This window comes from Rhipicephalus sanguineus, chromosome 3 (assembly GCF_013339695.2).
Source record: "Rhipicephalus sanguineus isolate Rsan-2018 chromosome 3, BIME_Rsan_1.4, whole genome shotgun sequence".
Taxonomy (NCBI): Eukaryota; Metazoa; Arthropoda; class Arachnida; order Ixodida; family Ixodidae; genus Rhipicephalus; species Rhipicephalus sanguineus.
The window spans coordinates 231,584,971-231,598,778 of NC_051178.1; the positions used below are offsets into that span (position 1 = coordinate 231,584,971).

Below are 13,808 nucleotides of genomic sequence, written 5' to 3' on the forward strand. Positions count from 1 at the left end.
TGCATGCAGCCGAAATCACAGAAATCGCTGTCGGAGGCACTGGACGACGTTCACCCATCATGAGCCACGTTCGACTGACAACAAAAGACAGCAGATGCATATTTCGTGGGTTACAGTCTGCCCGTGACGTCACGGGCAGACTTGACACGTTACTATGAAGCCGCCCTCTCGAAACCGAAACCGAAACTGCTGGTTGAAAGAAGCGGTATTAAAAATATATGCAATGCATCCCCAGACACCACGACACTCTTTTTAGGGTTCTCGAGACCCGTGCTAGTGAAGTAAACTAAGATATCAAATGATATATAACTGTGTATGTAAGACAAAATGCGTAAAAGACAAATTTAATTTGAAAGAAACACCTATCAGAAAACAGTTACGGACCGGCTAACATTGCCCAACCGTTGGCTAGTGTGGCTAATGTGGCCTCAAAACGGTCTTGGCGAAGGAGTCAGGCTTCACAACGTCAACTTGCGCGACCGTTGAGGTCGCACTTGTGCGGGCATGGCCGTAAATCTCCCAAAAACATCCCCAACACCTCTGCGATAACAAAATCGTAACACAGGACCCTGGTTCTGTAATTTTGTGGCCTTCATCCATCGCGTCAAAGCGCTTCTTTTGTTATTTTCGCTGCAGTACTCCGGTGTCGCGCAAAAAAGCATACTAAAATTTGGAAGGGGCTACTGCTATCGTGGGTCACAGCGCACCTGGTTCATTAATAAAATACGCGCGTACGGGCAGCATATTTACGAGCGCAGGTATGATTGCCGACATCTAAAAACTTAACTGGACTATCATTCAGGGTTCTTCCTGACGTTGCTGCGACCCTCAAGAACAATAAATGAAAATGTACGCCAGCTTTCTTTTGTCGCATGCTAATTTTCCATGCTTTCTGGTGATACGAATTTCGAATGATACGAATATTTTTTTTTGGTCCCGTGAGAATCGTATCACCGAGGTTTCACTGTAATTATGGCGTAGTGGGCACTTAACAACTTTACTTGCAGTAGGCATTCTAGGATACTTTGAAACGGCCAAGGTTACGCGCACAGTCGTTCGTTTCCTTACGGCACGGTTGGGGCATGCACCGAGAACCGAAGCCAGGCTAGCAATTGAGAAGACGATGTGCACGGGGTCCGATTAAGCTATCGCGTTCTACTCTTGAAGGCGAAGTTCAAGCGTCCTCCAATTTTTTTTCTCTCTCTCTCTGTACTCTTTTATCTTTCACCTGCCTTTTAACTCGTACCCCAGTGCAGATAAGATATTGTGTGTTTTCTTCCTATTGACCTTTACCATAATATCTCTCATCTGTCAAAGGGACAAACTTTTTCGTTATCTTCTGTTTCATCCGGGCCAACGTTTTCAGTTCAGCATGCCGACTATACGACAGTCGCTGACTGGTAATGACTATGCCTTTGCACTGTGAACTAAGTTCTCCTTGCAGGCACAGCGGCACGCGTGGATACCAGAATTGCGCTAGCACACTTCTCAGTAAGCGAACAGCTAAACAGGAAACTGTGGACCAAGCGGAATGTGCGCGCCAGAAATGCGATTAGCGACCAACGAGAATTACATTTGCATTTCATGAGACGTGAATATTCTTTTTTTCTTGGCAGCCTTTTCAATGTTTTCCGCGCTAACTTCTGCGTCGTCATTTTCCCCATTGCTGCCTAAGCGCACGTAAAGCCACTCGCTCTGTCAAAATGACATTAGGCTGCAGTCACCTATTGACAGAAAACTGTGGCGCCATTTGCTCATATGCGCGCATGCCAACGCAATATGTAAGGAACTTTGCATTGATAACACCTACATGCGTCACTTGGGACGGGAATGGTTAGTTTCAGCGGAAGAAGTGAGGCTCAGAAAATAGGCATCGACTTTCTTTTAACCACATCTTTGGTGCAGCGAAATGTGCAATGTTTTTAGGACAAGATATTTGTGTTGTCCGTTAAATTGCAAGGTGTAATGCTGCTAGTGTAGTGCGTTTTAGGACTGTCAGCATTACGAAAACAGTGCCTCATGCAAGGTATTATACAGGTTGTCTTCCATCGCGCCAAACAGATATCCACATTTCGTGTATGTTCACCGTTGCTAAGTTTCGGTGTTGCTAAGCTAGAATTTCATTTCCCTTTTTGTAATTTCAACGCGACGACGTTTAATCTCAATCACAGCGCAAAGGTCATCGAGAGATTGCTTCGCTCAGAGCAGTATCTTGTTAGCGGGGCCGCCACAGCCCGTAGCGGTGCAGAAATGCGCGTATCATGAGATATTTATTTCGCATGCTGTCTGAAGCATAGGAGAGGTAGGTCCTGTGGACTTAAGTGTCTTTCTGTGTGTCTTTTTTTACGAACAGGTGTCCACGCTGTTTCATGACGCAAGCATAGGCAACGCCATCAACGTGGTACTGGTCCGCATGATTCTCCTAGAGCCAGAAGCTGCCCAGGTAAGCGCGACAGTAGTTAGCTACCGTGTGCACTTGTACAGTTTACGGCCACGGCTTCTCTGAAACGGGCGTCTTATGGCGCGATATATCGCGTGATTGCTAAGTACAACGTTCATTTTAACAGGATGGTTTTTTTATGCCGGGGTCCAAGAAGAATTGACGCATGTCATTACCGTCATGGAAATGACGTCATAAAAGGGCACGAGGGCATTTCAGAGGAAACTGAGAAGAAAAAAATTTTGAATTAAGAGACCGAGGAATCGAGCCTCCGACTCTCCGGTCTAGATGTAAGGCTGTAATGACAGGTACGCTGCGCAGTCGTTCTTCTTATCAGTTCATCTTTTTTCTTATCGCAGGAAGAACCGTTGCCGTCGTCCGAGGAGCTGGACCAGTTGCGAGTGGACGAGTCGGCAGACGGGACGCTGAAAAGCTTCTGCCGCTGGCAGCGGTTCGTCAACCCGTCGGACGAGAGCCATCCTAACCACCACGACTTGGCCATACTCGTCACAAGGTCTCCTCATTCCCGTCTTGTCTTACTTCGCAGTGGGGAAAACGGGAGACATTTCATTTTCCAAGCTGCGCTTGTTACGAGTTAAGGGATTTCAGGTGCAGTGGCGGCGGCGGCGTTGTACGCGAAAGAAACCGGCACCGGCGAGCTCACAGAAATGCGGCCCTCGAAGGTGTGCCGGCCACATGCGTATCTGTATGTGCCGTTTTCCAATAATTAATGCCCTCTCGATCGTGAGCTCGTCGGCTATCAGTCGTTTCTGATATGGCAATCTGATCTTTTATCGAGGTCACTTGTCATTTCCCGTTGACACATTTCATTGTTGCCTGGATACGAACGTATGACCGTCGTTGTTGCCTGTAGCAACTAAAGTGTTGCGGGGCTAAGTACGTGAATGAAGGTCCAATTGCCGGCATTGAGGAAGGAAAAAGTTAGGAGGGAACATTGCGCAATGAGAAAGAAAGAAAGAGAGAGAGAGAAAGAAAGAAAGAAAGAGAGAGAGAAAGAAAGAAAGAAAGAAAGAAAGAAAGAAAGAAAGAAAGAAAGAAGAAAGAAAGAAGAAAGAAAGAAAGAAAGAAAGAAAGAAAGAAAAGTAATACGTCAGTCACACACATGCCGAGCTTCGCTTGCCCCCATTTTCCCGATAGGGGAAGGGCTCCTGAATTTTTAAAATATATTTAGTTATGTTTATTCTATTATAAGGCTTTGACGGGGGCTAGTTGGTATGACATCGTAGCTTTGCTGCACTAAACTGTTACACCAGGACAATAAAACTGAACATGCGCGTCTGGTCTTTCCGCTTCTTGTCCTGGTGCAACAGTTAAGCGCAGCAGAAGTTTATGCTACGTATCTTTGTGGGCGTGATGAGGGCGTGAGCCGCGAGGAGGGGAGGAAAACAGAACACCCTGGGGAACCCGTGGTCGCTAATTGCTAATTACGTGCGCCCGTGAACGGAACCTGTAGACGGAACGTGTGCGGGTCGCGAGTTTCGAGGGAAGGCTTAGTTTTCTCCACGCATATACCAGGTGTGTAGCTTGGAGTTCGCTGGTACGGCGTTTACAGACTCGACGAACTTCATGTCCTATCAATCAATTTCAGGCCACGTTGAGGCTCCTAATGAATCGTACCATTAAATAATTAATATTAAAAGTTAGCTACCCTACGTTCAGAGTATAACTTGAGACCAAACTTGGTTGAAGAGCTCTTCGGGAGTGAATGATTAAAATATTTGCGATTGGAACTTTATCTGTCATCTTTAATTAGTTACCTTTTATTATTAAAGCAATATATAGCGCTGAAATTACAATTCGACAAGAAGGTTCGAGAAACGTGGTGTATGCGGACATACAGGCGCGTGCGCCTTTTTTTCTGTATTGGAATTCGCGGGTGCAATTATTTAGGCGTGAGTGTTTGAATGTTCCGGTAAGTGCTTTCGTTATCCTTGCAAGACGTATGCCTTAATTAAATGGCCGATTAAAAACTACGCCTGTTGTTCCCATGCTCTCAAGCCTGTTATTGTTCATAAAAACATCTCTTTAATGAATTAATTATTTACTTAATGAAGTGAATCGTGGTACGTGATCGAGCTGCGTAGAAGTAGATAGGCATTGAATCCTGCACACTCGAGAGAGTTCGCGAAGCTGACGTCAAGTGCTCACCCTTTTACAGGTTCAACATGTGCGCTCCAGGTCTGGAGCTGTGCTCGACGTTAGGCCTGGCCGAGGTGGCCGGCATGTGCCAGCCGCAGCGCAGCTGCAACGTCAACCAGGACTCCGGGCTCACGCTCGCCTACACCATCGCGCACGAGATCGGACACAAGTGAGTCGGTGGGAATGTTCTCCTGTGTCTCGTGGTTTGTTCGTGGGATGAAAGTGCAGCTCTCAGTCAGCTTTTCTTTTTTACAGCGAAAGCTGTTATGAGATCATTTCACCGGCCGTTTTACAGCGAAAGCTGTTATGAGATCATTTCACCGGCCGTTTTTGGCGCCGTAGTTGTCCGCCGCCGCCGCCGCCGCCGCCGCCGCCGCCGGTGTCCGTAACCAGTATCGATCGAAATAAGTAAAAAAAAAACGAAATAAGAAAAAAATTCCAGGATGGAACGAGGTTCGAACCTGGGCCCTCTGCGTGGGAGCCCAGTATTCAACCTCTGAGCCATGCCGGTGCTTGAAACTGCCTTGCAAAAAGGTCCTATACAGGCTTCATGTCGGGAAGGAACCACATTAGCATATGCAATATAGCGTGGTAGAAGAGTAAAATAAGCACCAAGCGTCGCACAACGTGAATTCTGTAACCAGGCGTCACACAATGCGAATTGCGCAACGAGTAGGTTGTGAAATGCTTCCAACCCATTACAAAGATCTCTGCCATAATTCTTCGTCGTCATCAGGCACAGCATCAAAGTGCGCATAATGCCTTACATGCGTTTAGCAGGTACCATGGATCTCCGTAAAATGACGAAAAATGGCACAGTGCCTGCTGCCCTACTTCTCAGAAATTAGAATGATTTAGAGCGTAGTGGGTTCCTCGCAAGTGCACTTGTATTGGTTGCCAAGGAAGCCTATAAGGGCATGATCCATTTCCTCGGAGTCTCAGTAAAGTTCTTCGCCCCCCCCCCCCCCCGTCTCTCTCCCACGTCAACGTATGTTATACAGCATGACGGGAGAGGGAAATAGCGAGCGGGCGTCACCCAATGCAAATTACATAACTGGTGGGCCGTTTAAAGCTTCCAACCCATTACAAAGGGCTGAGCCACAATTCTTCATCGTCATCAGTCGTCGCGTCAACAAAGTGCACATAATGCCTTACAGACGTGTAGCTGGTGCCTCGCTTCTCCGCAGAATGACGAATAATGGCTTAGTAGGTGCTTCCCAACTTCACAAAAATTGTGATTTATGGCGTAGTGGGTACCTTTCTAGTCTACTTGTATTGTAGCCCCAAGAGAGCTTACAACGGGCTCTAGAAACGCCGCTCTTCCAGCTTTCGCTGTGACTGTGCTGCGGTTTCAGCGCAGGCCTGGCGTTTTTTTGGCGCCGTAATTGTCCGCCGCCGCCGCCGCCGGTGTCCGTAACCAGTATCGCTCGAAATAAGAAAGAAAAAAACGAAATAAGAAAAAAATTCCAGGATGGAACGAGTTTCGTATTCAACCTCTGAGCCATGCCGCGTTTGCAAAAAGGTCCTATACAGGCTTCATGTCGGGAAGGAACCACATTAGCATATGCAGTATAGCGTGATAGAAGAGTAAAATAAGCACCAAGCGTCGCACAACGCGAATTCTGTAACAAGGCATCACACAATGCGAATTGCGCAACGAGTAGGTTGTTGAATGCTTCCAACCCATTACAAAGGACTCTGCCATGATTCTTCATCGTCATCAGGCACAGCATCAACAAAGTGGGCATAATGTCTTACATGCGTTTAGCAGGTACGACGGCTCTCCGCAGAATGACGAAAAATGGCACAGTGCCTGCTGCCCTACTTCTCAAAAATTACAATGATTTATAGCGTAGTGGGTTCCTCGCAAGTGCACTTGTATTGGTTGCCAAGGAAGCCCATAAGCGCATGATCCATTTCCTCGGGGTCTCAGTAAAATTACAATGATTTAGAGCGTGGTGGGTTCCTTGCAAGTGCGCTTGTATTGGTTGCCAAGGAAGCCCATAAGCGCATGATCCATTTCATCGGGGTCTCAGTAAAATTACAATGATTTATAGCGTAGTGGGTTCCTCGCAAGTGCACATATATTTGTTGCCAAGGAAGCCCATAAGCGCGTGATCCAATTCCTCGGGTTCTCAGTAAAGTTCTTCGCTCCCCCCCCCCCCCCCCCCCCCGTCTCTCTCCCACGTCAACGTATGTTATACAGCATGACGGGAGAGGGAAATAGCGATCAGGCGTCACCCAATGCAAATTGCATAACTGGTGGGCCGTTTAAAGCTTCCAACCCATTACAAAGGGCTGAGCCAGAATTCTTCATCGTCATCAGTCGTCGCGTCAACAAAGTGCACATAATGCCTTACAGACGTGTAGCTGGTGCCTCGCTTCCCCGCAGAATGACGAATAATGGCTTAGTAGGTGCTCCCCAAGTTCACAAAAAGTGTGATTTATGGCGTAGTAGGTACCTTCCTAGTGAACTTGTATTAGTAGCCCCAAGGGAGCTTAGAACGGGCTCTAGAAACGCCGCTCTTCCAGCTTTCGCTGTGACTGTGCTGCGGTTTCAGCGCAGGCTTGGGGGTTTATTTTTTTCTATCATTGAAATCTAGAAGAATTCTTGTGTTCGTATAAATTTATCTCTCTTTTCGTATTGTTGTTTTTGTTCAGCGTTGCATTCTGTAATCATCCCCTCATGACGTCAATACCACGTGTTACTGAAATTGGCGTGACCTATAGACCGTTGCATCGGGCGAGGAGGACCGGACTGGCAACCAGCGCTTTCCTCCTTTCTGGCTTGTGCGCGACGGCGCGGAGTGTGCGGACTGGTGCTTGGATGAGTGGCGTTTTCGAACAATTTTTGCGTGTTTTAGGTCGACCTGCGGATATTGGTGTCCTTTATTGCGATGTCAGCCAGCGAATGGTCAACGGGAAACCACTGTGCCTTCTTTGGTTCTTCTAACAACTAGAGAAAAAAGGAAACTGCTGTCTGAATAAGTATGCGACGTGCATCGCCAAACGCGCAGTGTGTGCGGTTGCAAACTCTTCAAAGTACATCGTTTGTGTTACGTTACAGGTTCTAAATCGGCAAGTGCCGCAATATATACGGAATTCCCAGTGTTCGACGCACTCAAATGTAAATCTGATATGGCCAGATTTGCGAACAAACATAAGCGGTCAAGTGCGGCCCTGTCCGGTAAAGTGCAAAACATCTAAGTACCATTCGAGTAGTCACCTGAGTTGTTTTCGCTTCGTTTTATCTTTATATTTTAATATGATGTGTTTGGTCTAACAATTAGCTTCGTAGCTCGGCTTAACACGGTGATCTCTGCAGTTTATGTATACCGGCATTAGCACGGACGAGAAATCCTTCACTTCGCAACGGGGTAACCGGCATCATGCATTTAATTATTGCTCCGTACCAGCCTTGTAAAACTCGAACATTCTATGAACACTATACATCAAAAGGACGTGGCGAGACCTTTGGACATCAAAATGACGTGGCGACAACCATCGTAAGACAGCGGGGTTATCGTATACGATGAGCGATATGAAAGCCGAATAGAAAAAAGAAAGGAATTCTGTCGCTTTTTGTGTAAAACAACTACCTCAGGAAGACAAATTCTTACGTGGTCAAGAACCGTGTCCGACAAGTCGTGCAATAATATACTACATAGTTAATTCTCTTCTAAGCGCGATACAAAAACCACGTTGTTACGCTTGTCTAGTGTTTATTGAACTGCCAATCTTGCTGCTTAGCTTTGCGAACGACAGAAAGAATTTCGTAAGAACAGTACATCTGGTATACGAAGTTATAAAAAAAAAAACAAAAAAAACCGCGAATCACATCCGATGCCCATCAAAGGCTCGAGCCCGGGCGCGCTTCGTGCCTCACCGACAGAAGAAACTCTCTAACTATCTTCATCTTATCGCCGCCAAAATCCGGTCAAATATCACGACTCTTAAAAGAAAAAAAAAAAAAAAGCGCGCCGACACGTCAACATTAGCATCGTTTTTATGTATCAGCACCTCTCTTTAAACAGCTCTAACTTCGTCCACACCGGTGGGCAATAAACGAGCGAGTAATAAGCGGTCACTTAAAAGTTTAGAAACAAGATAGGCACGTTTGTGAGCAACAAACAGATGCCACGCCATGATATGGAGACTGCGTGTTCACACACGACCGGATGTACGAGCGGTAGTCGGTGCGACAGCATAAACACACTGTGAATGAAAAAAAAAAAAAGCTAACTAAAGGTTACAGTGCAAGAAAAAAATTCATTGTATAACTTAAGAGTGGCATAACTTGTTTGCCCTGCTAGAACGAGTACAAATATTTGCGTGGTTTTCCAACAGACAGTGCCGAAAACATATGACATCGACCACTTGCAACACGTTCGCGCCGCCGTATATTGATATAATTGACTCTCAACGGATGAAACCTTTTCAGGACGTCTGACATACTCATTTCCTACGTAGACCGCATCTCTCGCTACGAAATTCAGCGCGCCGGAACGAAAAAAACCGACTGCAACTGCAGCCGCACGCATACCTTCCATACAAACGCGGAGCTTCGCACATGCCAGTGGGTTGCCAGACCAGAGACGGCGCCGCCCGCTAGGCAATATGGCGGCGCTCACGAAAAAAAGGTCTATAGCCCAGAATGTAACGCTGAATTTTTGTTTTGATACCCTTGCACAACGGCGTGTTTTTTTCGGCGACATAAACTGTTTATTTGTTCAGTTGTTTGAGTTAGTCCTTATTGTGCTTATCGGATACTTCCATACCAAACTTTTCGTCGTCCTTTGGAAGTGTATAGCAAGTGGGTGGCTTATACCAAGTTACTTTACTTGCACAACGTGAGAAGCGTGGCTGATTCAAGATCCGAGCAGCATTTGTGAGACCTTACAGATGACTGCAATTATCGTGCCGTCCTGGCGATGACCAAGTCTACTGAAATAAACATTATAAAAGATGCGCTGAGGAGGATCGAAGGAACATCCTGCTGAAGCACTTTAATATGTTTTTCTCATTTTCGGGAGCAGTGCTCCCTGTCAAAGCTCAATCCGCCTCTTTCACAATGCCACGGCGCATGCGCCCTTCCCCTAGCGGAAAAGTCGCGAAACGCCTTCAATCTCGGAGGCTTTTGTTCTGGTCATATAGGTTTTTCCGGCCCCTACCAAAACCCTACCAAAACGGTAGAGGGCAGCACAGAAAAACGTAAAAAGCGGGTTTACGAAATTTTTTGCACTTTCACTTAAAAAATAAGGGGGGGGGAGGCATCATATCCCCCCCTCCTTATTTTTTAAATTTTGCATGCGCATATATAGACGCACACATACAAACAAACGCACGAGCATACACAAAACGTGGTTGACCCCCCTCGTCCCCGCTGAAAAAAGAGTTTGTTTGCGCCCCCGGTTCACTTCAACTGAACAGTAGAGAGTCTCCGGAAAATATGAAATGTTCGACGCAAGTACTCACAGACAAAGTTTCCAGCACTGTTTTTTTTTTTGTAATATGTGCGTTTTTTATTGTCCCATACACGATGAGTTCCTCGATGTATCGAGTTTCTCGCTATATTTGTGCCGTGTGTTGCAGCTTCGGCATGAGCCACGACGGACCTCACAACGGCTGCCAGGCGCCGGCGGGACTCCGGCAGCACGTGATGGCGCCCCATCTCAGCTCGGACCCGTCGCCCTTAGTGTGGTCGAATTGCAGCCGAGAAGAGATCACACGCTTCCTCGAGTGAGTTTCTAAGGCGTTCCTCGGTCGACTGTACAGTCTCGGGAAAATGATATCCTTAAATGGCTCCTCACCAAGTTAGAGTATTGTAAACACCGCAGTAAACAAACAACGCGGAACATAGGTCGGTCGGTGGCAATAAAGTCTGTTAAGTACAAAGCGGCTGCTTGGCGCGAAGACAATCCAAGTGTCAAAACAGAAGGCCACGCGCCCTTTCTCTTGAGGTAGCCGAGCTTCGACACGGTAAGGCTGATAGCCACGTGGGCGAATTCCCTCCGCAACAGGCACAGCTTGGAACATCTCGTACCGTGGTCCTATCCGAAGCGCGCAGTGCCACCATTGGAAATGCGTCGTTGCGGAAGCCACATAGAAAGAAGCGCGGGGTTGATATCTGGTCCGTCAGGTGCCAAAGCCAGTCTGATCCGATTGGTTTCTGAGATGTAGGCCTAATTGCTATTTATACTATTTTATACTAATTGCATGACTGCAATTTTAATTTATGCAATACCTTAATATTTCATTCTATCATATACAAACCTTAACTTATTCCATCCTTTTTATATTTGTTGAGTGGTTTTCACCGACGGTAACAGTGCATAGTGGGATATATCCTGAAAGCCTTCTGGGAGATAGGTGAAGAAGACGACGTTCTTGCGTGAGCTGTGGTGTGGTTTCTTACTGAGTCAGTGCTCTTATTTCCACGTAACGTTTTTGGTGGAGGTGCTGGGTATTATTTAATTTGTCATATATTTAATTTAATATATTATTTAATTTTTATCTGGGTTTTCGGACATGTCGGACCGACGCTTGATAGGGCGGTCTGGACGATAGCAAAGAGTGTCAGTCGGTATTCGTGCCACCAAATGCAAAACAGACGGGGCTCGTCACGTGAGCGTTACCCACTCCCTCGGCTCCAGAACATCTGAAAATGGAGGGAATGAACTCTGCGACGCCGTAGCCGAGGCAAAGGGGTAGGGGGGGGGGGGGGGGTATGGATGAGGAGTGCGACTGTTGATAGGATACACTAGCTGTTGACAGTGGTTCTTGGCACCTTGTGGCATGGTAACAGGACAGTTCGACATCTTCTAACCACTTAAGCATAGTGTGCCGATCTGAAGAAATATTTTGGTGTAAAGCTGTCTAAACGATGCCTTACAATTTCCACTTCATAACAAGTATTCGTAATAGGGCTTGATGAGAGGCCCTTTAAAGGGACCCTGAAACGGTTTTTTGAAGTTTTGTCAGCGTTTAGGCAGGAGCATCCCCAAATCATTCGCACCAGAAATTAAGCGACGCACTGTCTACCAAGGCCGCTACGGAATTTATATCTATACCCTTCTCCTCACCACTGCCTTGCACCCTCGACTCCCAGACACCCTGACATCGTCGGCGATCGCAGCGCTCTCATGAGCGCACTCGACGGTTTGAGCTTCGCCCAGTCATGGCCTCAAATATTGTGCGCCGACGGGTTGCGCGCAATCTCGGAGGCCCAACAAAGACGAAGCTCCCGGAGTGGTTGATATCTGCTCCGATAGGTGCCGCCACACTACCAGCAGATCTTATTTTATTCTCCTGTACGGCGACAATCTGCAAAAGCATGCGGACAAACAAAAATAATTCGAGAACGATCACCGATAAGCGTAAACTCGGGCAATGTGGTTGTGTCTTAAAGGGTGAAGTTACAGCCACAAAAACGTGGACCGTGGCGTTGAACGGATAGCGAGAGCGCGACGCTCATTGCAGCGACGAGCTGAAGGGATTCCGCTCGCCAGATGCCTCACGAACATATGCACGATGTCGCAGCTTTACAAGTCACCAATTGTTAGATATGTGGTACACAACACGGCTAGGGCAATTAATTATGTCCAAGAAAAGAAACCTCGAGATAAATAATGTCGCTCAGCTCACGTCAACACGGAGTACGTTGTAACACAGGCAGACGACGCTCGTTGCCCACAGGAGGTTCAGTGACGTGTACTGGACATATCCAATCAGATCAGCCGCCTGCGTGACGTCGCGCGCGCTTCCAATACGACGCGCACTGGAAGTGGGCGGTTTGAAAACGCGTTTGGCTGAGCCGCTGTGATCGGTGGCGATTCGCAGCTCTAAAGCCTTGTAATAAATTACACAGTTTACGCACAGAGCTTAAATCGGTCTGTAAATGATCCTTGGGACTTGCTCTACCGGCTCAATGTGTTCGCACAAAATCGTCAAAACCGTTTCAGGGTCTCTTTAATGAAAAAAGAAATAAAAAAGCAGAGAGCTCGGCCGGCAGAGTCAAGTCTCTTGACCTGGTGAGCAGTGGTGAAGGGAAGGGGAAAAGTGAGGCAAGATAGGGAAGATGATGATAATAACTATTATGATAAGTACAGGAAGCTAAGTTCCTGGCACAGAATATGTTCGTGCATCGCATCTGTCTGCCGTCATGTACGCGCTTTAGGTCTTCTGTAACTCTTGATATGTTTTTAAAATGTATCTTATGATGACTTGTAGGACCAAATTCTAAGCGTGCCTTAAAACAATTTTTAATCTAAGCTCCCAAGTTCGAATGTTAAAATTTTTGACCATGTGGGGAATACATGTGTCGCACTTTTGTTGCAAATTGCGCGTGTGAAAGTATTCAAAAATACAAAAAAAGAAAAAAGCCATGTTGCACTTGTTCCTAAAGACGGCAACGGTATTTGACGACAGCACTATACTGCAAAACTTACGGAAGAGGGCCAACAGTTTCAGGTAAACTGCAATGTAACACGCCCATTTCGTTCTCCGTAAGCACCTTATGCACGCAAAGTAGCGATGGATGCAGTTTGTTTCTTTTTCTGTCGACTTTTCATGTTGAGGGGTTTGTCTTGTGAACTGTGGCGTTTGTTGTCCCATTGTTTTTTTTTCTTGTTTGCATCAACCTCTGCAAATAAATAAAGAGTGAAAAAAAAGGAGCGCCTTAGCGATAAATCGGCTTCCAACAGCCACGAGAACATTTTACTCGTTGTCAGACCATTTCCGCGTTTCGCATAAGCCGCCTCCGTACGTGACGTGCATAGTTCGGCGGCTGCGGCGAGGATTGAGGACAGCCCTTACACGTCCATGTGTGTGCTACGTAAAGCAAGTTCGTATACAGGCACGCTCGCAGTGGCACAATACGTTGCGCATGTCAAAAAACGACAACGATGATGCTTGCGTATGTAAGATGGCGCGAGCTGCAACATCTTTTCACTTTAAGGTTAACACGGCAGTTTCTTTTTTCTTTCTTTTGGGAGAGCAGCACGCGAAGAGGTACGACTCGTTTGCTTCCCCCAGTGTTGTGCCTCATGATTCTTCCTGCCCGAGTTTTGAGCTGTAACTTCCGTCATGCACACATATGTCCACAGTGCTTGTTTTGCTTTCGGCGTCTTTCTCTCGCGGGCTGCCGTCATCTGTCCACTTTTCTGCGCGCTCGCATAATAAGGGAGCAGATTACAAGCTCGCTGCCGCG

General features: G+C 46.8%; 1 protein-coding gene across 1 annotated transcript in view; it reads left to right on the forward strand.

Annotated features, from left to right (window-relative positions):
• Positions 1–1,810: 1,810 nt before the first annotated feature.
• Positions 1,811–13,808, forward strand: part of LOC119386387 (A disintegrin and metalloproteinase with thrombospondin motifs 7-like) — a 41,966-nt gene continuing 29,968 nt past the window's right edge. Inside the window, exons 1-5 of the mRNA XM_049414328.1 lie at positions 1,811–1,833; positions 2,293–2,443; positions 2,800–2,954; positions 4,620–4,769; positions 10,193–10,339. Coding sequence (XP_049270285.1) covers positions 1,811–1,833; positions 2,293–2,443; positions 2,800–2,954; positions 4,620–4,769; positions 10,193–10,339 — 626 coding nt within the window. The remainder of the gene's footprint in view (positions 1,834–2,292; positions 2,444–2,799; positions 2,955–4,619; positions 4,770–10,192; positions 10,340–13,808) is intronic.